Source organism: Neomonachus schauinslandi, chromosome 12, assembly GCF_002201575.2.
Source record: "Neomonachus schauinslandi chromosome 12, ASM220157v2, whole genome shotgun sequence".
NCBI classification, from domain to species: Eukaryota; Metazoa; Chordata; class Mammalia; order Carnivora; family Phocidae; genus Neomonachus; species Neomonachus schauinslandi.
Window position 1 is genome coordinate 91,309,611 of NC_058414.1, and position 25,198 is coordinate 91,334,808.

Here is a 25,198-nt window from a genome sequence, read left to right on the forward strand (position 1 = left end):
TGCAGGGAATTTTTTTTCTTTTTTCTTTTCTTTTCTTTTTTTTTCTTTGCAACAGCCTTGCTCATATTCCAGGTATAGCTAGCAAACCCCTGTTTTAAAGCAGGAGCCTTATTTGATTCAGTGTAGATGTTTCCTGTCTATCCTTCTGTGACAGGACCTTTTACATGAGTGTTTTTTTCTTTTTGTATGTGTTATGTGTTGTATTAAATAAAGAGGAATGTACATATTATTCTCGTGTCTGTTGTATTATTTGGCTAACTTGGGTTTTAGTACCTCATTCTTTCAGTAGTGGTTGAGTGTCTGTTGTCTGTGTTGTACTGTGCTGAGCGCTATCAGAAACAGAAGGAAAGGGCAGGGTCCCCACCTTCAGTGTATTAACAAACACTCTGCAATCTCATGACATGTTAAAAGATAACAGTTCAAAATTTATCACAAAGGTGTGGTCCATTGCTGCCTGACATACGAGTTCAGAGCAGGGAAGAAATTGGACTGGAGAGATCTGGGAAGACTTTCAATTGGATGGCACTTGAGCCAGGTCTCAGGATAGTGGGATTTGGCTAGGAGGAAGGAAAAGGGAATGTCCTGAGCAGAGTCAGGAAGAAGCAGGAAAGAGACTAGGCTGGTGTGTGGTGTATACTGGGATTAGTAGAGGCCAGACTGGGAGTCCTGGAACACAGGCTCACTAGGTTCTTCCTTTGGGTTATAGGGCGTGTGTGTGTGTGTGTGTGTGTGCGCGCGCGCGCTACCAGGCTCAAGGCTTGAACTGTAGATGTGGGAATTATTTGCAGAAGTGATCATCCTTGGGGCGCCTGGGTGGCTCAGTCGTTAAGTGTCTGCCTTCGGCTCAGGTCATGATCCCAGGGTCCTGGGATTGAGCCCCACATCGGGCTCCCTGCTCAGCAGGAAGCCTGCTTCTCCCTCTCCCACTCCCCCTGCTTGTGTTCCTTCTCTCTCGCTGTGTCTCTGTCAAATAAATAAATAAAATCTTTAAAAAAATAAAAATAAATTTACATCTTAAAAAAAAAAAAAAGACGTGATCATCCTTGGGGGAGGCTGGCTGGTTCAGTCAGTAGAACATGTGACTTGATCTCAGAGGAGTGGGTTCAAGTCCCACACTGGGTAGATTACTTCAAAATTTTTAAAAAATAAATGACCAAAAAAAAAAAGAAGTGGTCATTTAAATCCTCACTCGTAGAAGACTTCGGTAGAGAGGCACCTGGGTTAGTTAAGCAACTGCCTTCGGCTCGGGTCATGATCCTGGAGTTCCGGGATCGAGTCCCACATCGGGCTCCCTGCTCGGCAGGGAATCTGCTTCTCCCTCTGACCCTCCTCACTCTCATGCTCGCTCTCTCAAATAAAATCTTAAAAAAAAAAAAAAGATAAAGGGTAGAAAAAGAAGTCAACCTTAGAACTCTGGGGAAGGAGTGGGGAAAGGATAAAGAGATAGAAAGCAACTTGTTGGAGAAATTGAACAGTTTATCATTAAAAGTGTGTTTGTATATATGCATAGAAAATACGAAAAAGGACTTACACTCCAAAATATAAAAAGTGGTTGTATGAGTGCTTTTTCTTTTTTCTTTTACTTGTATTTTTACTGCTTTATCATTAACTTGAAGAACCGTTAAAAGGGATGGTCCTCATGCATGGGGGAGGAGGATAGGCTGCAATTGTTTTTACTACAAAACAACATTTAAGGACAGATTTGCCAAAGCCAGTTCTTGGGAAGTAATAACCCCTAAAGATAATTGTTTTTATTTGACTACACTCAACTATGTTGTCACCATCTTGTAAATGTGTATTAACATATTAAAGGTGTTATTGTAAGCAAGATTTTTTTTTTTTTAATGTAGGCTCCATGCCCAGTGTAGAGCCCAATGCGGGGCTTGAACTCGTGACTCTGAGATCAAGACCTGAGCTGAGGTCAAACAACTGAGCCACCCAGGTGCCCCTGTAAGCAAGATACTTTTAAATCTATAATTTCCCCAAGCTTATTTGACCATGGAATTTTTTTCATGTGACTCCAATTAAAGGCATGTAAAGCACTTAGCACGGTGACACGTAGGAATCTGCACTAGTAAGCCTTAGCTCTTATCATTCAAACTAGTTCTCTTTTACTATTTATTATATTCTGTAGTTTAGAAAAGTTTCTAAGAAGATACTTAGCTCGAGGAGTTAAGGATTTCAGAATAAACTTTAGAGAGCCAACAAGTAATCAGGTAGAAAAATGCAACCAATCTTCTAGAGTTGAATGAGGGTCAGGGGTCCAGAGGGTGGGGTTTTTCAAGAGAGTATAGAAAAATATATGGAGCAGGAAGTATGTTTTACACTGTCCGCGTAGGCAGGAAATTGTGTCAGACCTGAGGTTTGGGACGGGAGAGTGGTTGGCTAGGACACAAGTGCATGGAACAGCAACTACAGATGGAGCTCTAAGGCAAAGGTAACAAATTGGCGATGGAGTTACTTTGCTTTTATAAGTTGATTCTAAGGGGAAAATGGATTGTACAAAGATTTCTGTGCAATGATGTAAAAGTTTGAAACAGTCTAATGCCATGTTAGGATTGGTTAAGTAAATAAAAATAATAATATTAAATAAAAAATTTTAAAACAAATGGCAAGATGTCCAGGCATTAAGAAAGAGCAGTTATAAGTGTAAATTCACATAGGCACAGAAAAATATATAGGAAGACTTAACTCTCCAAAATCTAAAGAGTGGTGGTATGAGCGCTTTTTCTCTATCCTTTTACCGAAAAGTATTTTCAACAAACGTGGATGACATGAGAAAGGGGGTTTTTTGTTTTTAAGAAACAAACAGGTGGGCTTGGTTGAAGAAAGGGAGAAAGAAACGGGAAAGATTCCTTGTCTCATCACTCGGAGAAGGGAAAAGAAAAGACCTTATTTCTTCTGCTCAGATCCTGCTAGATCCCAAAATTGGATCTGTTTTGGAGGGAAGACACAGTGAACTACTTGATACAAAATAAAAGAGTTCTGGGGGCACCTGGCTGGCTCAGTCGGTAGAGCATGCAACTCTTGATCTCAGGGTCATGAGTTCAAGCCCCACGATGGGCATGGAGCCTACTAAATTTAAAAAATAAAGATTTTTTGGTGGGGAGCAGATTATCCTTGCACTTGGGGAAAAAAAAAAGTACCAAGTACATGGGCATACATTGAGTGCAAAGCCTGTCTTCCCTAGCCGTGATTCCTCTTTCCTTTTCTCAGAGCAACCACTGCTACTGATTTCTTCAGTTCCCTGACTCTGAAACATAAATTTAGCAAACATACCCTGCTGTACGGTACTGGTATTTTTTTTTTTTTCAGTTATCTTGGAGATTATTCCACATAAGTACATGGGGGTCTGTTCTTTTTGACAGCTCACAGTTTTCCATACTTGTGGTGTCACTACTACTTATTGTATCTGTTTTTAATTGATGAGCATTTAGATGACTATCACAAGGCCAACTGTAATATCCTGTGGATGCACATCACGCAGACAGAAGTTCATTCTGTCATAGGTAATAATGACCTGACATACTAGATGTGAAAGTCAGTGTCTGGAATCTTTGACATTGCTTCTTATCCAAGTAAAGCTTTGAGAAATCCTTGAGAAATCTTTTGCTTAAAAGGGTTTTGAAAAATTGGAAATCAAAGCAGAAGAGCTGATTCTGGGCACACTGCGGGTTGAATTACATGGCAAGTGAGATCATGAGCTTTTTTGAAGGATGGCCCCCTCTGATGCCAGTATCCTCTGGTATGTCATGAGGGTCCTTACCTCAAAAACGATGCTCTCCCCTATCAGTGTGTGCCTTGACATGGCTTGGTTTTTCTGTCTGTATATTTACCTCTTCTGTGTCCCTGTGTCTGTCCCTCTCCCATTTCCCCACTCTCTTTTTTTCTAGTAGGTGGTATAGCATGAAAGAGAACAGGCTGACATCGGACAGATGGGTTCCCAAGTCCCTACTCTGAAGCTGTGGCACTAAATTAGACAAGATGCTTAGCTCCTTTTAGCCTGTTTCCTTATTTCTACAGTGGTGATACCCAGTGGTGGGGGGTGTGGCTGAATTAGAGACTAGATACGGAAAGCACCTAGCACAGTGCCTAGCACATAAGAGCTCATTAGTGGTGGCTATGTTATTCTCTCTCTCTTCTGCCTTTTTTCTTAAATTCATTTCTTAAATTCATGCTTCCTCTTGCTCTCCTAACTTCCCAAACTACAGAGGTGAAGCCATAGTGTTTTTAAAAAAAACTTTCCTTTTTTTAATACTTCAAGTACAGAAGTGGATAAACATCAGAATTCTTTGATCGCAGATGTCAAACCCCTGGCTTAAAAAGTAAAGAGAAACTTCTCTAAAAACTAAAGTCTGTTAAACAAAACAGTAAAGGGAATCTTTTGGTTCATATAACTGAGTAGTCTAGAGGTAAGCCTGGTATACGTGAAGCTTTATCCAGTGATTCAACGTCATCAGGATCTAGGCCTGTCTCTGCGCTGGCATTCAAAGTGTCAGATTTCACAGATAGCCCTCTGACAACCTCAGGCTCTCCCGTCATAGCCAGATGGACACTCCAGCTCCAAACTATATGTATGTGTTGTATGTAGTTTATTTTTGCTTTATCGTACCTCAAATGCAAAGCAACGCATTAATCAGGGGCCTCAATTCATAGCATGTGGTCATCATCACTTAGTACAAGAACTCATTCCCTCACTTTATTATAAATTCAGTTTCTCCTTCCTTCCTTAGTCCCCAGTCTCCTGTGTTTAATAGGTGCCCACTTGATGTGTGCCCTTTGCCATCCATGTATACTTCTAAAACAGTGTTATTTCGTGTGTGTACATATTTAATTCATACAAATGGTCTGGGGCTATAAACCATGCTGTTTCCTACTTTTCTAACTTTTCTTAGATTTGTCTGTGTTGCTATGTGGACATCCTGTGTGTTGCTTATCGCTGCATAGTATTCCACACTATATATCGACCACAGTTTACATATCTCTTTCTCTGGAGGTAGACACCTACATTGCCTCCAATTTCTTATCACCGCAAGAAAGGCTATGGGTAGTCTTCTGCGAGTTGCCTATTCATCTCTGCTCATTATTCAATTGCATTTAATCTTTTTGTTGTAGATAATAATCTCTTATCAGTTTTGGATGTTTTTGATATTTTTGTCTGTAACCTCTTTTAACTTTGTCGATGACATCCTATATTGAACAGAAAATCTTAATTTTTAATAGTCAAATTGATCCATTTGTCTATATGTATGTGTTGAGGGGTTTGTTAGGAGGTATTTCCCTCCCCCTAGGTCACAAAGATATCCTCCTACACTTCTGTTAACTTTATAGTTTAAAATTTTATCTATAAAGGATTTCTGGGTACTTTACAATTGTTGCTTTTATGAATGGTATGCTATTATCCATTATATACTCTAATGGTGTTTACTGGTATCAAGGAATGCTACTGATTTCTGAAAGTTGAGTTTGTGTTCAACAACTTTGCTAAACTCTCTTATTCAAATAACTCATTTGATTATTTTATTAGCTTTTCAATGGAGATGATCATATAATCTACAAAAAATGACAGGGGTGCCTGGCTGGCTCAGTCAGAAGAGTGTACGACTCTTGATCTCGGGGTTGTGAGTTCAAGCCCCATATTGGGTGTAGAGATTGCTCAAATAAGTAAATAAATAAACTAAAAAAAAAAAAATGACAGTATAATCTCCCATCCCAATTCTTTTACTTTTGTCTTATCTTAGAGCATTAAAATGGTCCTTTAATACAGTATTAAACAGTAGTGGTGAAAGCAACATCTTTGTTCCTTTGTTCCTTATCTCAATTTTCTCCATTAAGTGTGGTGTTTATTCTAGATTTTTGGTATATAGTTTTTATGAAGTTAAAAACGTTCTATTCCTAATTTTCTGGGACTGTTGATCGTAAGTATGAGTTGGATTATATCAGGTGCTTTCCCTGTAACACCAAGAACATGATCAACACCTCCAGAAAATTTCTTAGAAATGTATTCATAATTCTTATAATCTTTGATGTATCTGTTTTCCTCTTTCATTCTTGGTTTTGTTTATATGCATCACTCCCTTTTTCTTCTTCAGTCTTGCCAGTCTTTTTTTTTTTTTTTTAAAGATTTTATTTATTTGTGAGAGAGAGAATGAGAGACAGAGAGCATGAGAGGGAGGAGGGTCAGAGGGAGAAGCAGACTCCCTGCCGAGCAGGGAGCCCGATGCGGGACTCGATCCCGGGACTCCAGGATCATGACCTGAGCCGAAGGCAGTTGCCCAACCAACTGAGCCACCCAGGCGCCCCAGTCTTGCCAGTCTTATTCAACCTTCAGTCTTACTAATTTTTCAAGGAGCCATGAATTTTATTGGGTACGTAAATGTTCATTATGGTTATATCTTTTTGATCTAGTTTTTTCCACCAATATTTAATGTCCCTCATTTTTCTTTATGATGTGTTTTGCCCTAATGTTTGCTATCCCAGGTATCTATATTCTGAATAATATTCCACTGTATGAATATATCATTTTTTATTTATCCATTTATCAGGCCGTTTGCACATTTTGGATAGTATGAATAATGCTGCTATGAACATTTTTGTACCATAGTCCCCCCTTATCCAAGTGGTATATGTTCCAAGACCCCCAGGGGATGCCTGAAACCATGGAGAGTACTGAACCCTATATATGTTTTTTCCTATCCATACATACCGATGATAAAGGTTAATTTATAAATTAGGCACAATAAGAGATTATCAATAATAACTAATAATAAAATAGAACAATTATAACAATATACTGTAATAGAAGTTATGTGAATGTGGTCTCTTTCTCTCAAAAATAGTATATTGTACTGACCCTTCTTGTGATGATATGAAACAATAAAATGCCTACATGATGAGATGAAGTGAGGTGAATGACACAGGCGTTAGAATGTAGCGTTAGGCTACTACCCACCTTCTGACCACGCCAAAAGGGAGATCATCTGCTTCCAGACCATGGCTGACCATGGGTAACCGACATTGCCGATCAGGGGGACTACTGTACAAGTTTTTGTGTGGATGTATGTTTTCACTTCTCTTAGGTATGTACCTAGGTGTGGAACTGCTGGGTCATATGGAAACTCTCTGTTCAACTTTTTGAGGGACCACAAAACTGTTTCCCACAGTAGCTGAAACATTTTGCCTTTCTGCTAGCAATATAGAAGAGCTTAAATTTCTCTGCGTCCTTGCAAACACTTGTTATTTTCCACTCATTCTTTTAATTTGCATTTCCCTAATGACTCATGGTGTTGAGTATCTTTTCATGTGCTTACTAAGTACTAATATACTTAGTATATTAGTATAATTATAGTAGATACTAAGTATACTAAGTGTAAAAGTACTTCTTCAAGGAGAGTTTCCAAAGAGACTTTGTGCTGTAACCTTTCGAAGGCCTTGCAAGTCTGAACTTATCCTTTTTACATCCTCACATTTATAGAATAGTTTAGCTGGATATAATATTCTAAGTTATTTTCCTTCATCACTTAGAAGATATGGCTTGATTGCTTTTTTGTCTCCAGTGTTTGTTAGAAAAACTAATGTCAATCAAATTCTTACTCTTTTGTGGACTAACTGCTCCTTCTCTCTAGCTTTTAGAATTTTGTTTTTGCCTTTGATGTTCTTAAATTTCACTATAATGTGTCAAAGTTTTGTTTTGCCATATTTATTCTGTTTGGTGCTCCATGAGACCTATGTATTGGAATCTTTTTTATCTTTAATTTTTTAAGTTCTTATGATATCTGTAAATATTCTCTTTCTTAAATCCATTTTCTCTCTTTCTGGGACACATATTATACAGATATTTACATTATCATCATCATCATCATCATCATCATCATTATCATCTCTTAAATGTTCTTTCATATTCTCCATCTCTTTCCAGTACCTTCTGGGAAAATTCCTTGAGCTGATCTGGATCATTATTCATTTTTCAGCTATGTAGCCATTCTTGCTTTTATCTAATCTATTGGGTTTATTCACTATTACATATATAGTACCCAGTATTTCCATTTGGTTCTTTATAGCTGCTTATTTGTTAAAATTGTCCTCCTATCTTGGGAAAGATCTTTATTATGCTTATTTTAAGTTCCTGATTTGCCTTGTTCCATTCTGGTTTATCTAGTACAGTTTGTTCCAGTTATTGTCTCTTTTGGTGTGACTCCACTCCTCAAATATCTGATTATTTTCACTTGTGAGCTTGTTTTTTCCAGGGTTTATAAACAGCTTTCTTAGCTGGGGATGTCTACTAAGGGGAGAGGCCAAGGTGGGGCCCTAGAATGTGCTTTTAAGAACCAGGCTGGGAGCCTCAGAGGGCATTTCTCAGAGCCAAGTCCCAGGCACCAGAGTCAGATCTTGACCCAAACTGTGGGTCCAGTCTTGTGGTTATTGTTTTCTGCTAACTTGCTCAGAGTGCCTTATTTCTGTATGTTTGGTGATTTTTTTTTATTATATATCTCTGCACTTTGTAACTTCAGCTATGGGCATTCTTTGAGGCCTAGATTTAAAGTATGTCCCTCTAAAGAGTATTTGAGTTCGCTTTTTCCAGGCTCCTTAGGAACATTATCAACCCACGACCACGTCAAACTAAATGTTAGCTTAAGGATTTCAGGGCCTCAGAGACAGGATGAATTTCAACCACAAATGCATGTGACCGGTTACTGCTGGTGGTTAGGAACTCTCACAGAAGGTTCTCCACCATGCTATCCCACCCTGAGCTGAGATTAAAACAGAAAGGTCTTGGGGCGCCTGGCTGGCTCAGTCGGTAGAGCATGTGACTCTCAGTCTCAGGGTTGTGAGTTCGAGCCCCATGTTGGGTGGGTGGAGAGATTTTTTTAAAAGATAAAATCTTAAAAAGAAAAAAGAAAAACGGAAAATTCTCTTCTTAGTGAGGTTCAGGGATATTTTTTTCATTCCCACCAATGAGGTCAATTTGGGGGGTTCCATCATTTTGTAAGAGTTTTTTAATAATTTTTTAAAAAGATTTTATTTATTTGAGAGAGAGAGCAGGAGCAGGGGGAGGGGTTAGGGGAGGGCAGGCTCCCCACTGAGCAGGGAGCCCAATGAGGGACTCAATCCCAGGACCCTGGGATCATGACCTGAGCCAAATGCTTAACCGACTGAGCCACCCAGGTGCCCCAATTTTGTAAGAGTTTTTGATCTGTCCTCCCCCCATGCAGGTCTGAGGCTTTCTTTCCTTCTGACGGCCTACGGCAAATTGAAATCCAGACTCTAGGCCACCAGGGATCGACTTATTTCTTCAGGGCGAATGTTGCTGTCAGTGCACACTTTCCTATTCCTCCTCCTTTGTCACCTCTGGCTATTCTGGCTCTTTTACTGTCAGCTCTGTCATGCTTTGAAAAAGTGGTTTTTTGTGTGTTTGTTAAAATCCCACCCAGCGCTTACGGTGTTTTATATTGAGAGACATCTCTGCACATCTCATCTTTCATAATGTCAAAAACAAAAGTCCTATATATATTTTGTATAAAATAGTTTATATGTAAATACATAATATGTACATATTAATATTTAATATAAAATTATAATACATATGCTATTTAGTATTCCATTCTATATTAACTGTACATCCACAGTCCGGGTCATAAGTCAGACGACTGATTGTCATCTGCAGTGCACCAGGGTGTCCTGATGAAAGGACAGGCGTTCCATGAGGAGGAGGGTTGACAGTGGTAACTTCATTTACTAAAATAGGACTCTTTCTGTGTCAGTTTCACCAGAAACCCCAAAGGCTGAGAACCAAACAATAGGCACCAAGTCTGTCCTCGTTCTAAAGGGAGGAGGAGCTGGTCACCTCTGAGGTGCAGGCTGAGAGATTGTGAAATGGATCCTGGGGCGCACTAGCTCGATACTGGGAAGGATGAGCTTGGCATCCGGCCCCGGCGAGGTCACAGAATGTGAGAGGATTTCTGTGGATGTAGTTGGCAGGATGCTGGATGTTTCCCCGTCTCCCCAAGCAGGAGAGGGTGGGGGCGCTTCCTCTCTGCCTCATGCCAAAGGAGGGGGCACTTCAAGAGGACCATTGGAAGAGCCTGACACATCCTGTGGAGTTTGAGGGACACGGGGACCGGTGTCTGACTCCCTCCTAAAAACCTACAGACACACTGTCGGGCGGCTGGCTCCTTGAGAAGACAGAAGAGGAGAGAAGGCTGCGCTCGGAATGGCTTGCATGCCCAAAGCTCCTGAGTTCTGTGGGCCTCATGTGGTTCTCAAGAAAGGGAGCCAGGTTTGGTCATTTTAAGAAGGAATCCAGCTGAAGGAAATCTCTGGAGGGTTGAGATGACCTCAGGGGCAGGGAGGCTGGGGTAGGAATCCTAAGGAACTAGAGAAGGCACGACCTACAGGGGAACTTTGGGTGAGAGATCCCCAGGATGGACAGAGTCTTGAGAACCCATGAGAAAGCAACCCTGGAATCTGCCCCTCCCAGAGGATACCAGCACCAGATTACCCCTCTGCCCGAGTAAGGACAGCAGGCCCAGAACTGCAGCCGCTGGGAAGAGGTAGTGTGTGAGAATTCCGAATGACGCTGACCATGACCCCCATTCTCCCTCCGATCGCCAGGCTGGGGAAGGGGAGAAGTGTGAAATTAACTGGCATTTGAAGTTGTAATAGATGACTGGAGGGGACTTGTCAGCGCCCAGGAAAAGAGACTATTTCTGAAATGAGGAGGAGGAGGAGGAGAACTCTTCAACCTGCTTGTTACTTCACAGAGACTGGAAAAGCCAGAGATTTCATCCGGGCAGAAGGAAAAACAAAGCATCCCCAGCGGGTTTGTAGGGGCACTCGCGAGAACATAAAGCCGCTTGCTAGTTACCCCTGCAAGTCTAGCTCGTTCCACAAACCGGTTGCATTTGAGGAGCGAAGAGCAGATCAGGGAGACGGAGAGGTTGCCCGTGTCCTCCACCCCTCACTGCTCATTTTTCAGCCCACGGCTGTCTCAGCCGACAACGCGGCGAAGTTCTATTGGGTGAAGTTTGGAGTTTTAATGTTATACGGATTGGACTTTTTTAAAAACCAAAGATAAAAGGCTAATCGTCCTGCTCTCTCTTGGATTAGCTGTGTGACCCACCCACAATTTCATGCTGGCGAGGAAGAATTCAGCCAGGAGGTTCTCCAGCCAAGCCGAGAGGAATAAATTGTTGTTCTCTGCCTGCATCTAGCAAGTCAGCTTGCTTGTTACTAGTCACATTTCCTTCCGAGTATTATAATGTACTGTAGTTTATATGCTACAGGAGGTTGTCGGTTACATTAATTTGATTAAAAGTAATACCTTTATAGAAGGAACTACTATGTAATGCAAAGTAGCCATGAAAATCCTGTAAACAACCAAGAGAGGGAGCGATTATCTTGTTGCAAAGTATTTACAAGAGTTGTCAAACTTAAAAATTAATGGCTATTTTTCTTTTACAAAAGAGGCAAGTGTTTCTTAATTGCTCTCCTTTTCTGTGATGACGAGAGGCTATCAGGAGGTTAGGATGCTGCTGTGGGGTCCACAGTCTGGTCTTTGTCAGCCAGCGTTCATTCCCACAAGCGTCTGAGCTACTCTGTCTCTCCGTGGTACAGGGACCGGAATTCTGGAAACGACATCTCCCAAACTCCTTTGCCTTCAAGGTTCTGGGTGCGCTTTCTTTCTGCCAGTGTATGCATGTGAGATTTTGTAGGTGGGAGGGAAAAGTGGTATTGTTTCTCTGGCAGCACCTACCAAAATGGGTAGGTCACAGTAGACTTCAAGTTCTGCCCTAGGCTCTAGGTGATCTGTGAGCCCCCACCTCGGTCCTTGGCGCAGCTCTGATCAGCAGTGGGGGTTCCCTGCATTTTTCTGACCTGGGTGACAGCTCCAACCTCCTAGTAACTGCTTAGAACTGCTGAAACTTGGTGGAAACTTTCCCAAACTCCTCCAGTCCTTCTAAACGTGCCCTAAGCATCTCAATGCCCTGTTTGCTTGGAAGGCATGCAGTGGGTTCTCTTTTGCTGACTGACCCCTAAGGGTCACAGCACCTACCTAGCTGGTATTGTGAAAGAAATGAACATGCTTAATGGGTCCCTTTTAAGTTAAGAGTAATTTTTTAAAGCACAAATGAAACATTAACTGCCCTTTTTAAAAGAAACTCGTGCTATGAAGAGAGAAATCTGAAAATCGGTCTTTAGAAATATTTATCACTATGTGATTCTGTTGCCCAAAATAATGTGTTAAACCAACATTTTCAAAATACTGAAACGTACTGAATTACATTGTTTTCAATAAAATAAACAACAATCTTTCTTTACTGAGAGAAATTAGGACTTTTTTTTTTACCGTTAGTGAATAAAGATATTTTCCAAATATTGTATGTTTTGTTTTTAAAAACAGCCTTTTAATTCTATTTTGTGCATATTTTTAACGTATGTACTACATTGATTCAGTAGTACATGAATATAGTTTAAAAATAAATGCAGGGACGCCTGGGTGGCTCAGTCGTTGGGCGTCTGCCTTCGGCTCGGGTCATGATCCCAGGGTCCTGGAATCGAGTCCCACGTCGGGCTCCTTGCTTGGTGGGGAGCCTGCTTCTCCCTCTCCCTCTGCTGCTCCCCCTGCTTGTGCGCTCTCTCTCTCTGACAAATAAATAAAAATCTTTAAAAAAAAATGCAAACACTTATGGGGGAGGCATAAGATTTTTACCGCTATGGACACACAATCCAAAAAGTTCAGAGGGGCACCTGGCTGGCTCAGTCAGTGAGCTCAAGCCCCATGTTGGGTGTAGAGTTTAAATAAGTAAATAATAAAATTACCCTCATTAAAAAATGAGAAATCACCGCTTTCGGACACACATCTATAGTATCCCAACTGATGGAAACCAGTGCCCATGCATGTATATTCTCCCAGATACACCCTCTTTCATTAGTCCTGGCTCTTTCCCACCAAAAACTCCCCCAGATTCCCAGGTGACTGGCCAGGTAGCCAAGTCACTGCTGTAGTTGCAGAGTTAAGATTGAACCCTCTGGGTCTGTTCCTGCAGTTTCACTGGGCATAGAAAACTTGTCCCAGAACTCCTCCTCGTCCCTCACAGAGCCTGAAGGACAGAATGGTGGCCTCATGATGGTTGGAGAATGGAGGTTGGGTCTCTCTACCTAAAAGTACGGGCACTGTCCCACCCGACACGTGCACACACACACACAAGCTCAAGATGCTGGATCCCTCACATCAGTTGGATCTCTGCTCAAAATGTCACCAAATCATTAAGGACATCGCTGAACATCTATTAAACAGCAGGTTGCAATCCGCTGCCCCCAGCTTTACTTTTCTCCATAGCACTCACCACCGGTTGATAAATTTGATGTTTGATTTGATTACTGTCTGTCTTTCTAGAATGCAAACTACGTATTCTGCTTGCTCTTGCTTCCCTAGCATCTAGAAGAGTGCTTGACTCATGGCAGATGCTCAATAAAAATTCACTGAGTGATCAAATAGTTGCTTTCCTAGCCACCCTTGACCAAAAACATAGGAACACGGCCCAACCTGTAAAGTGCTCTGGGACATCATCGTTCACACACTTGCAATCCTAGGTTAATATAAGGCCAACAGAAGGGATTTGTTTGAGAAACTGCTTTTAACTTGATTGCTAACATTTTTTTTTTTTAAAGATTTTATTTATTTATTTGACAGAGAGAGACACAGCGAGAGAGGGAACACAAGCAGGGGGAGTGGGAGAGGGAGAAGCAGGCTTCCTGCAGAGCTGGGAGCCCGATGCGGGGCTCGATCCCAGGACCCTGAGATCATGACCTGAGCCGAAGGCAGGCGCTTAACGACTGAGCCACCCAGGCGCCCCTTGATTGCTAACATTTAAAAGTTAGGGCATTTCTTAAAAATGCTGGATTTACAATTACTGAAAAGTCAGCGGCTCCGGCAACACTGGCAACACGTTCTTACTTTGCAACATTGAGATTGAGCTGAAAAGCAGCTAGCTCCTTTGCAGCAGGTAGGAACCCACCCGTTTACTCTTGTATTACCTGCCTGGTCTCTGCTGTAGGGTTTTGAGTTTGTAGCCTTGCAACTAGGAACCTAAAGATTTTCTAAAGCTGCAAAATTGAGAAATTTGGCTAAATTGTCACCCACGAACTTTTTCAGACTGATTTGCTGTTTTGTTGTTGCAGAGTAATTCCAGAATTTAGTGGAATTATTCCCAAACAATAGCCATCTTATCATCTTTAATGATTCTTTGCGTAAACTGGGTTTAGCTGAGCAATTCTCTGCTCCGTCTGACGTTGGCAGAGACTGTGGTCTTCTGGAAGTGCCGCTGGATTAGGACATTCAAGATGGTTTACTCACAAGGTTGGCAATTGGTGCTGTCAGCGGAGAGCTCACTTGGGGGCTATCTCAGTACTCCTCCATAGGCCTTGGGGATTTCACAGCATGGTAGCTTGATAGGACGCAGGAAGTGAAAGTTGCCAGTTTTAAGGCCTGGTCTTCTATAGATGGCCTAGAATGTCACTTCTGCTATATTCTATTGGTCAAAGCTAGTCACAAGGCCAGCTCAGATTCAAGAGGGGGAGGGATGGGTGGGATGGGAAATGAGCTTCAGCTCTTGATGTAAGTAGCAACGTACGTATAAAAAGAGAAGACTGTTGGAAGGCCATCTTTGGAGGCTAGTGGCTACATATAGCTAACATTTCATGATTATTTACTCTTTCTTAGTGTGAGAATGGCTTAGAGCAGAAGAAGAGAGTCTCTTGGCCATTCAGTAAAAAGGAATTCAGGGGCGCCTGGGTGGCTCAGTTGGTTAAGCGACTGCCTTCAGCTCAGGTCATGATCCTGGAGTCCCTGGATCGAGTCCCGCATCGGGCTCCCTGCTTGGCAGGGAGTTTGCTTCTCCCTCTGACCCTCCCCCCTCTCATGTGCTCTCTCTCATTCTCTCTCTCTCAAATAAATAAATAAAATCTTAAAAAAAAAAAAAAAAGGAATTCAGAATTACTTATTACTCCATACCACAACATACCAAGTTATCGAAGACCTATTTCCAATAAATTCTCCCACTTCCTCAGAGCTGGCTTAAATTTGCTACATCTTAGAAAGCTGGTTAAACAAATTTATATTGTTAAACAACAAAAATTCAGCTAAATTTGAAAGATCTAATGGGCTTTATTAATCAAGGCATGAATCAGGTAGCATCCCATCCAGCAAGTATAGGGGAGCTCCAAAGGGCTACAGAAAAGGAAAGGCTTTTTAAAGGTAGAAATCGTTGAAAAAAGGAAATTATTAGCTAAGAATCCATTGTTTTAAGCAATGCCGCCTTCCTGAGGGGACCGGAAGGAAAAACGGAAGGAGTCTATCAATTTCCTAGTGCTGACCAGGAAATTTCCCTAGTGACTGGTTATAGGTTCCACTTCTAGGGGGTTCTAACTGCAGTCAGGTTAGGTGTTAATTCTTGGTTTACTGACTTGGGGTCTTAACCTAAATGAGGCCATTTTCAGCCTGTGGTTTTCTCGTTAACAATATTAAGAAGAGAATAACTTATAACATTCTCCCCAACCACTACTGTAGATGTGTCTTTTAAAATCAGATACTTGTGAATTAGAGGTTGATCAGTATTTTATGAATGTCACAGGGAGAGATTAATTCATTCACATTAAGTCATTCTAGTCTGGTTTCCTCTAATGTCGATTCTGGAAGTGTCAGGATTCCAGCCAGACTATGAACCGTTACCCTGAAGTTGGCCACAGCTAGAGCTGGGGGACCCTGACAGGGACCCAGGAGGAAGGAGCTGCTAAAAGTGGGAATTCAGGGGCGCCTGGCTGGCTCAGTCGGTTGAGTATCTGCCTTAGGCTCGGGTCATGACCTCAGGGTCCTGGGATTGAGTCCCCCATGGGGCTTCCCGCTCAGCGGGGAGCCTGCTTCTCCCTCTTCCTCTGCCCCTTCCCTCCACGATCTCTCTCAAATGAATGAATAAAATCTTTGAAAAGGAAAAAAAAGTGGGACTTCAGGAGTCTGAGTAGTTGCATGCTGGCTCATGGGGAAGATGGTGGAGTGGAGACACAGGTAACCTACTTGTAAAAGATAAGATTAACATGTAATCTAGAGAACCTCGAGGAGCTCAGAGGTGAAATGAATCATTTTAACTTTACTATATTGCCCACAAAGGCCTAGAGCAGTGTCTGACCTAGACTTCCCGAGGAAACTGGAAGCCCAAAAGGTAAATAGGAATATTAACACAAGGTTAAACCTCAGGCGGAGGGAATTAACAGAGTGGAGAAGACAATGAGAGAAGCTGGGACACCTGGAGCAGAGGGTGTGCGGAAACGAGAAGATAAAGGCAAGGGTCCAGTAGTCTCAGGGGCAAGGGGGAGCCACTGCGAGATTTTAAACGAGGAGTTGAGCTCCCTGATACTCAGAAGTGACTTATCCAAGTTGCACAATTAGGAAGAGAACCAGAAAAAGAGCTTCTAATTATTTCTAATTAACTAATTTCTAGTGAATTTATAAATTCCCGCTGTCCCACGTTTATCTCCGACCCGGCAATTCAGAACATAACGTACACGCCCCTAACTCGCCAATGGCTCTGCGGAAATGGTCTCAGCGCTCCAACCGGAAACAGAAAATGACCGATGAGGACGCCACCTAACGGCGGGCAGGAGGCAAGCTAAATCCGGAAAGCCGCTACACCGGAAGGGACCGGCTGTTTCCGGTAAAAATCCGACACCTCAGAAGCTCAGAGGGCGAGTCTCCGAGATTCGGCCAGTGTACCCAGCGCCCTCCGCTCGGCGACATCGCATGCCCACTTTTGCGCAGGCGCGAGGGCTACCGGGCAGGCAAACGCGTACGCAAAACCGTGCGCGCGCCCGTTCTCCGCCCGGCGCATCGGTGCTGTTTCGAGGGTAAAGACTTTGGCGCAGGAACGCGGACTCTTGTTCTCTGAACTACAACTCCCAGCATGCCTCACCCCTCACATTGGTACTAGATGTGGTTTCTCAGGATAGGTTAAAAGGGGATCTAAGTGACGATGACGTACCAAAGAGGAAAAAAAATTGAATACGTTGCTGGAGCGACTCATTCACAGAAGCCCCAGTGGCCTAATGGATAAGGCATTGGCCTCCTAAGCCAGGGATTGTGGGTTCGAGTCCCATCTGGGGTGATTAGGTTTTTGCATTGAAAATGACTTTGCCGTTCTTAAAGAACTACACCGAAATATGCTAACTTAATTTTACTTTTTTTTAAAAAATGGGAAGGGTATGTGTGGTTTTCCTAGGTGATGGGCTACAGTTTGAGAGAATAAGAATACACCATTTCCTTCTTCCGAGTCGTACACTGCCGTCAGATTTCTGGGAAGTCAGTACTTTGAATTCTGCTATCCCCTCTAGATACCAAAACATATCTTTAGTGTTCTGTTTCAAATCAACACTTACTCCCACCAGGCGCACTTATTCTCGAGACTCAGCGGTCAGCTAATGACGTTTTAAATGACGCAGTCAGCAAAGAACCTCTCCCTTAGCCCAGCCTTTCTCAGACTTTCTTAAGGACCTGGCGAGTCAGTTACACTCGGCTTTCGTTTGCTTCTCTCTTAACTCCTTAGGGTGCCTCTCGGTGTTTGATTAGTAAGGCTCCGCAGAGACGGGAAGTGAGATATTCCACTGTTCTGCGTTCGATGGGGGGACGTAGCAGTCTGGGTCCGATCGTACCATTTAGCGGCTGGGCTCGGGGGGAGGGGAGGGAGTTGGAGGGCCGTAGGGCGCCATTGGGCACCACGCTCCGAGGACGGGAAAATGGCGGCCCTAGGGTCCCCGGCGCGCACTTTACGAGGCCTTCTGCGGGAATTGCGCTACATGAACGAGGCCATGGGCCGACCCTATCGTGACACCGCGGCCTATCGGTACCTCGTGAAGGCTTTCCGTGCACATCGGGTACGGAAGCCCGAGTCCGGTGCTGCAGCGTGCCTTCCACGGGGAGAGGGAGGGGGTGGGATCTGGGCAGGGGTAGGGAGCGTTGAGCCTCAACGCCTGCCATTTCTGTAACCGACCCTCCCGCCCAGCCCTGGTTCTGGCCAAACAAATCCAGGCCCTAGGCCCTGGTCTGTGGCTCAAGCCCAGGAACTAAGGAGCAGGACAGCAAAGTTGCCCTGGGATGGAGTCGTCCCTTGGATTTCATTGGCTGGTCTTTTGCAGGTGCGGAGGAGAAAGATCAGAGTGGAATCGAGGAGATGGGGGAAAAGAAGAGATATACTTGATGGAGAGTGTAGAGTTACTATCTACAGCATCTATCCACCATTCTCTTCGCCCTTCCTCTAGTAGTTACTCTGAAAACCAGTATTTGAGGCAGAAAAGAGAACTGTAATGAGGAATATTAAGAACTTGGCAGGAACTGTATTTTACTTTTACTTATGTTGTATCTCATACCCCACTTAAGGAAATGGTGCCTTGTAGAGCTGAACTAGAAACCTGTAATGAGATTGTGCTGTCACAACATTAACGTGATATCTGACCAGATACATTTTTTCCTTATGTAGCAGATAAATTTGAACATACGGGAGGCCATCCTTGGGAAATTCCTTTGCGAAATCCACACTCCATATTCCCCTTAGGCAAGAGCAGGTGTAAGCGGTTTTATTTTTCAAGTGGGGCAACTGAGGCTCAGGGACACTGACCTGTGCGAGGACTTGTATAGGAACAACTGGAACCTCAGTTCCCAGATAGGGGTCTTCCATTTAATTGTTGCCTTTGGAGTTACGGATCGGGCTTCGAAGGAATTTGAAAGCAATCTCTGAAATACACGTTGGAGAGTCAGTTTGGGCTGTAGGGTAGGAAGCTTACTGTCTTTTGAGCAATGTGGGAAAAAGGAGAACCAGCATCTTGTTGAATCTTTGAGCCATGGAAGTTAGAGTGCAATATTTTAGAACTAAAATTCAAAATTTTTAAATTTATGTATTTTGTTAACTCTATACCCAACATGGGGCTGAAATTCGAAAATTTTCTTTTTTCTTAAGATTTATTTATTAGAGAGTGGGCAAGGGGCAGAGGAAGAGGGAGAGGGCAAGAATCTCATTGGACTCCATGCTAAATGTGGAGCCGCCACCAGGCTTGATCCTAGGACCCCGAGATCATGACCTGAGGTGAAAAACCAAGAGTCTAATGCCTAACGGACTGAGCCACCCAGTCACCTCCAAAATTCAAAAAATTTTAAAAGGCCAAAATGTTAGGGACTTTTAGGAACTTGGCTAAAATTATGGATAAGATGCACCTGAGTCCTGTCTTTTAAGAAGCTTGCAGTCCAACTGAGGAGCCATACAGCAAAGCACTTAGAATAAGTGCTAAGAGAATAAACAATAGGTGATCCTCGTATAAAGAAGTAGTGGGATTTCAGGAGGAAAGTCAAGGGTCGGGCGTGGGGCGGAGAGAGAGGGAGAAGCAGACACCCCCCCACCCCGAGCAGGCAGCCCAATGCAGGACTTGATCCCAGGATCCTGGGATTATGACCTGAGCTGAAGCAGATGCTTAACTGACTGAGCCACCCAGGCACCTTCATTCTAAGATTTTTAAGGTGACAGGATTATAGTTGTACCTTATGGAGGCAACATTATTGCCCTTGAGAGAGGCTTGGTAATGGCTCTGAAATTCCTTGGAAATACATTTGAAATTCATGCTACAAATTCCAGAAACACCATTCTGTGGAATGCATATGAGGCTATGGGGAAGGCTTTCTGTTTCTGCTGGCTCAGAGCTAACTCAGTAACCATCTATGCCCATTTTCTTTATCTTTTCAAGATTTTATTTTTTGACAGAGACTGAGAGAGGGAACACAAGCAGGGGGAGTGGGAGAAGCAGGCTTCCCGCTGAGCGGGGAGCCCGATGCAGGGCTGGATCCCAGGACCCTGGGATCATGACCTGAGCCGAAGGCAGACGCCCAACGACTGAGCCACCCAGGCGCCCCTCTTTATCTTTTCTTAAACTGAAGGGGTTCATTTAGGGAGGAACCTCTGCTTTCTCCTTAGAGAAAATACAGTTTTCTTTTACCCTTTTTTTTTTTAAGATTTATTTATTTGAGAGAAAGAGACACGGCACAAGCAGGAGGGGCAGAGGGAGAGGAAGAGATCTCAAGCCGACTCCGCACAGAGCGGCACTCTATCCCAGGACCCTGAGATCATGACCTGAGCTGAAACCAAGAGTCGGATACTTAACCGACTGAGCCACCTAGGCGCCCTGAGTTTTCTTTTTCATTTGATCTCTTTTGGTCTCTAGTTATTCATTTACTGTGTATATTGTTGACCCTTCTCTCCTGACTCATGATTCAGGCTCAGCTGAATCAAGATCCATATTCTCCTGTCCTACACTAACGTAGAATTCCTGTTTCAAATCCTATCAATTGGGCTTATATACTAGACATGGATATTACCATTTGTTGTTTGACATTGGTGTTGGTTGCTCATAAATTTTTAATTATAAAAAGTTAAATGATTAAAGCAGATGAATTTTTTTTTTTTTAAAGATTTTATTTATTTGACAGAGAGACACAGCGAGAGAGGGAACACAAGCAGGGAGAGTGGGAGAGGGAGAAGCAGGCTTCCCGCCGAGCAGGGAGCCCGATGCGGAGCTTGATCCCAGGACTCTGGGATCATGACCTGAGCTGAAGGCAGACGCTTAACGACTGAGCCACCCAGGCGCCCCAAGCAGATGAATTCTTTTTTTGAGCAGTTTGAGTGCCATTTTTACTATGTGATCTGCACATCTTTGTGTGTGTGTGATCTTCAGATCTTAAACCACACTTTCTAGTTTTCAGATTCTAACCCTACATATTCAAATAAAGAAAGGTGAAAGAAAGGGGTTTGCATAGGCACTGGTGCCCAGAGATTAATCTGCAGTTAGATATACACAGGGCTCCTTAAGTCACTTGAAGCATGCACACATCTGTTTCACCTTTTCTGCCCTCTGCTCACAACCTCAGAACACAAAACTAGTCAAGTAAAGGACAGTGTACTAAATCTGGAAATTATGATGAAGAGAAAACAAGGTTTGGAGTCATTGGGGACTTCTGAATGGATATAGTTTCCAGCTACTTATAGTCATCAGACTCTGGATTTTTCAGATGGATAAGTACATTGAAAGCAAGTATAATTAAGTAATATTAATATATGCATATTACTTTTATATATAAAACCTTCATTTTGTTACTGTTGAGGACAAAGCTATTATTTTTCAGACAAAATGGTTTTACTTTTCATTGAAAGACATATACAACATTAACCAAAGTCAGAAATATAAAAAGCAGACTTTCATTTGTTTGAAGGGGAGAAGTTCTAGATTTTATTCCTTAGGCGACATTAATGATTATAGTTCCTCATCTCTGTCAGTAACCAACCACTAAAGCCTCTCTGGGCTTTGGTTTCCTCATTTGTAAAACATTTGCAAGACAAGGGAGTTGAAATGACTGGGTTTTTTTTGGTATTAAAATCTGAGGACACTCAATGAAACTCTTCAGGGATACTCCTTGTGAAATTCCTCTTCAATTAATTGGAGGTCAGCTTTCCCAATCACCAACTACAGGGTGCCTCTACGTATGTAATTAGCATATACATATACATATTTATATTTCCTCTGTACAGTTTACTTTCATTCTAGAGAATGCTTATGAAATCTGTGTGGCCCTGTAGCTTAGCTGGGCTGCTAATAAAGTATGTGCCCTTGCTGTTTTCTAGGTTACCAGTGAGAAGCTGTGCAGAGCCCAACATGAGCTTCATTTCCAAGCTGCCACCTATCTCTGCCTCCTACGCAGCATTCGAGAACATGTGGCCCTTCATCAGGAATTTCATGGCAAGGGTGAGCGCTCAGTGGAGGAGTCTGCTGGCTTAGTGGGTCTCAAGTTACCCCAGCAGCCTGGAGGGAAGGGCTGGGAGCCATGAGAATGGAGAGAGTCCTTGGATGCTGCCGTCATACAAGAATTTCATCATCTTTCAATATGTATTTATCATTAAATTTTTATTTAAGTTGAGGGTTTTTCTCTGTAATTTTGTTGACTGAGTGTTTCTTAGGGAGGTTTCATCCTTTCAGTGAGTTTACTGAACTTCTTGTATTAGGCTGATTGATGCTCTTGATCTACTTTTAAAACTCTATTACTTTAAAAGTATACAAACTTACTGCTTTAAGTAACTCAAATGATACAGAATATAAAATAAAGGTGTCTTTTTTCCTTTGTCCCTCCCCTATTGCATCCCCATTACCAGGTGGTAACTGTTGCTAACAGTTTGGTGTGTCTTTGCAGCTGTTTCCTATATACAGGCATATAATTTTATATATATATATATATACATACACATACACACACACTCAATATGCACACTTTACTTAAAAATACACAAATACAACGTGTTTAAGGTCCTGACAGAAAGGAGTACCAAACAGGGTTACTGAGGAGAGTTAATGAAGGGTTATAGAAAGATGTGGGCTGAATTACAGTCAACAAGTTGTAAAGCTCCTAGGGGCTAGCACCATTTGGACGCTATTACCTCCGTAGGCTGACAGAATTGACCCTTAGGCATAGGAATATGGCCACCACTCAACTACAGGCCACAGGGAAGAAGTCTAGAGAGAGGGCGATGGAATGAGCGTGCTGACTTCTGCCTTCTAATCTGTCAAATTGCTCTTCCTCTTGAATTGTCTTATCAGCATGAAAGGCTCCACCATGCACTTGCCTGACCACGTAAACTTTGACTTCGTTCTGTATTTGTCTCCTCACTCTCCATATCTAATCAGCAATTTCTGCTTCTGCAATGGCTCTACTATCCTTTTCTCCCTCTCAGTCCTCATTGCCTCTCTTCTAGTTCCAGCACTGATAATCTTTTGGCTGAACTATTAAACTAGTCTCCTCAATGGTCTGTCTACTTCTAACATCCTCAAATAGAAATTACTGTTTCTGAGAACCATCAGCAGCTCTTTGTGCCCACTTTATTGTCTATGTCAGTTTCTTGTAGGCATGTCTTATGACTTATTTTTCCCTGGACTGCAAGCTCCTGAAGAGTAAGGACCATGTCTCATTCATCTCTGTAGTCTTCAAAGCACCTTCCACAGTGACTTTACATGTAGCATTATTAAGTTGTTTTTTTTTTTTAAGATTTTATTTATTTATTTGACAGAGAGAGACAGCGAGAGAGAGAACACAAGCAGGGGGAGTGGGAGAGGGAGAAGCAGGCTTCCCGCAGAGCAGGGAGCCCGATGCGGGGCTCGATCCCAGGACTCTGAGATCGTGACCTGAGCCGAAGGCAGTCGCTCAACCAACTGAGCCACCCAGGCGCCCCAATTATTCAGTATTTTGAAAACATGGCTCAGTGAGTACTATTCACTAGGAGGTGTACAATCCGAACGGATCTGTTCATAAAGCAGTTCAAAACACCATCCAAGAGATTAACATGAAAACAATAGTATTAAGAGGTCAAACAAGCATCTATGCAATTAATGGATCAAAAAGATAGAAATACTTAACATTTTTTCCCTTGCTTTATTTCATCAGCATGAGTATGTTATTATCTGAAGATGTTTTACTTTGGTAAAATGAAGAAAGCAAAAGGATTAGGGTAGGTTCATGTTTTGATTTCCTTTGTTGTTACAATAGTGTATATACAATAAAGATTTGAGGCAGAATTGCCTAAGCAACATAAGATATTTATTATGGGTTTGAAGTAATAGAGACCTAGGTTTTAATCCTTTTTATAATTTTTAATCCTTTTTATAATTTACCAGCTGTGTTACCTTGGGCAGGTTAGTTGACCTAAGCTTATTCTCTCTTCTGTAAAATGGGAATGCCAACAAGGTGGTTGTAATAAATACATAAAATACTTGCACAGTACATAATGAATGCCTGACAAAAAGAAAATCTTATTTTAATCATTTTACCATACCCTCATTCTTTTATCATGAACCCTTCTCTTAAACCCTACTGCCACCTGTATTCTGGATTATAGACGGTTTTTGTTTTTACAGTTTAAATAATTTGCTCAAAACATTTCTATTCATATACATTCAAACCTGTGCCTCTTACTAATGGACTTACCAAAAATAATTAGCTGAACTCAGTTTTAGAAATAGAAGGAAATGATTTTGGAACATAAACTATTAAAGATAAACTTTCTATACCAGGAAGTTCTGAGAACTGAGGTTTTGGCACTGTGTTAACTTACTATAGGTTTTTTTTTTTTAATCTATCCATTTTAGAGAGAGAGCACACACATGAGCAAGGGGGGGGGGAAGGAGGGAGAGAGAGAATCTCAAGCAGGCTTCACACCCAGCGGAGCCCGATGCAGGGACTGAGACCATGACCTGAGCCAAAACCAAAAGTCGGACGCCCAACCAACTGAGCTACCCAGGCACCCCTACCATAGCTTTTGATGTGGTACATGCTTTATCACATTCCTTCATTTGCTGTCTCTTTTTCCCTCTCTCTGATTTCAACTGCTTCCCCTTGCTTATAGTAGCATTTAAACATTCTTAAGGATCTTCCATCTAAAAACACTCAATCATGGGGCGCCTCGGTCCCTCACACTCAGAGCGGAGTCTGCTTGAGTTTCTCTCTCCTTCACCCCCTGCCCCTCCCCATCATGTTCTCTCTCTATGGAATAAATCTTTTTTTTTTTTTTTTTAAGATTTTATTTGAGAGAGTGGGAGAGACTGAATGGGAGGGGCAGAGGGAGATGGAGAAGCAGGCTCCCCGCTGAGCATAGAGCCCGATGTGGGGCTCAGTCCCGGGACTCCAGGATCATAACCCAAGATGAAGGCAGATGCTTAATCGACTGAGCCACCCAGGTGCCCCTCTGGAATAAATCTTTTAAATAAAAAAATAGGGGCGTCTGGGTGGCTCAGTAGGTTAAGCGTCTGACTCTTGGTTTCAGCTCAGGTCACAATCTCATGAATCATGAGATGGAGTCCCACACTGGGCTCTGCTCAGCAGGGAGTCTGCTTAAGGATTCTGTCCTTCTGCCCCCACCCCACTCTCCAAATAAATAAATCTTAAAAATAAATAAATAAAAACACTCAACCTCTTACACAAATGCCTTTACAGCTTCTACCTCTTCACAAATTGAGTTATTTAATGAATTGATGAATTATACTCATAATCTACATTTTTAAATTTTTTAAAAGTTTTTTTACTTGGGCGCCTGGGTGGCTCAGTTGGTTAAGCGACTGCCTTCGGCTCAGG

The 25,198-nt window shown here is 42.5% G+C and overlaps 1 protein-coding gene and 2 non-coding genes across 3 annotated transcripts; all 3 read left to right on the top strand.

Moving 5' to 3' along the window:
• The first annotated feature begins 8,779 nt into the window (after window positions 1-8,779).
• Window positions 8,780-8,852, top strand: TRNAE-CUC. The gene has a single exon. It is a non-coding gene; the product is annotated as a tRNA-Glu (tRNA).
• Window positions 8,853-17,083: 8,231 nt separating this feature from the next.
• On the top strand, window positions 17,084-17,156 carry TRNAR-CCU. Its single transcript has one exon. It is a non-coding gene; the product is annotated as a tRNA-Arg (tRNA).
• An 11-nt stretch (window positions 17,157-17,167) lies between these two features.
• Window positions 17,168-21,998, top strand: FMC1 (formation of mitochondrial complex V assembly factor 1 homolog). The gene is made up of 2 exons (XM_021693016.1): window positions 17,168-17,922; window positions 21,708-21,998. Exons 1-2 carry the CDS (start codon window positions 17,785-17,787, stop codon window positions 21,909-21,911), a joined length of 342 nt encoding a protein of 113 aa, XP_021548691.1. The 5' UTR covers window positions 17,168-17,784; the 3' UTR covers window positions 21,912-21,998.
• The last annotated feature ends 3,200 nt before the right edge of the window (window positions 21,999-25,198 follow it).

What these genes read in the sequence shown, in the direction of transcription:
- FMC1 (XM_021693016.1), top strand. Translation starts at nt 17,785, where the DNA reads ATGGCGGCCCTAGGGTCCCCGGCGCGCACTTTACGAGGCCTTCTGCGG. An exon ending in AGGCTTTCCGTGCACATCGG is followed by an intron (nt 17,923 to 21,707) that starts GTACGGAAGCCC and finishes GCTGTTTTCTAG; the next exon opens with GTTACCAGTGAGAAGCTGTG.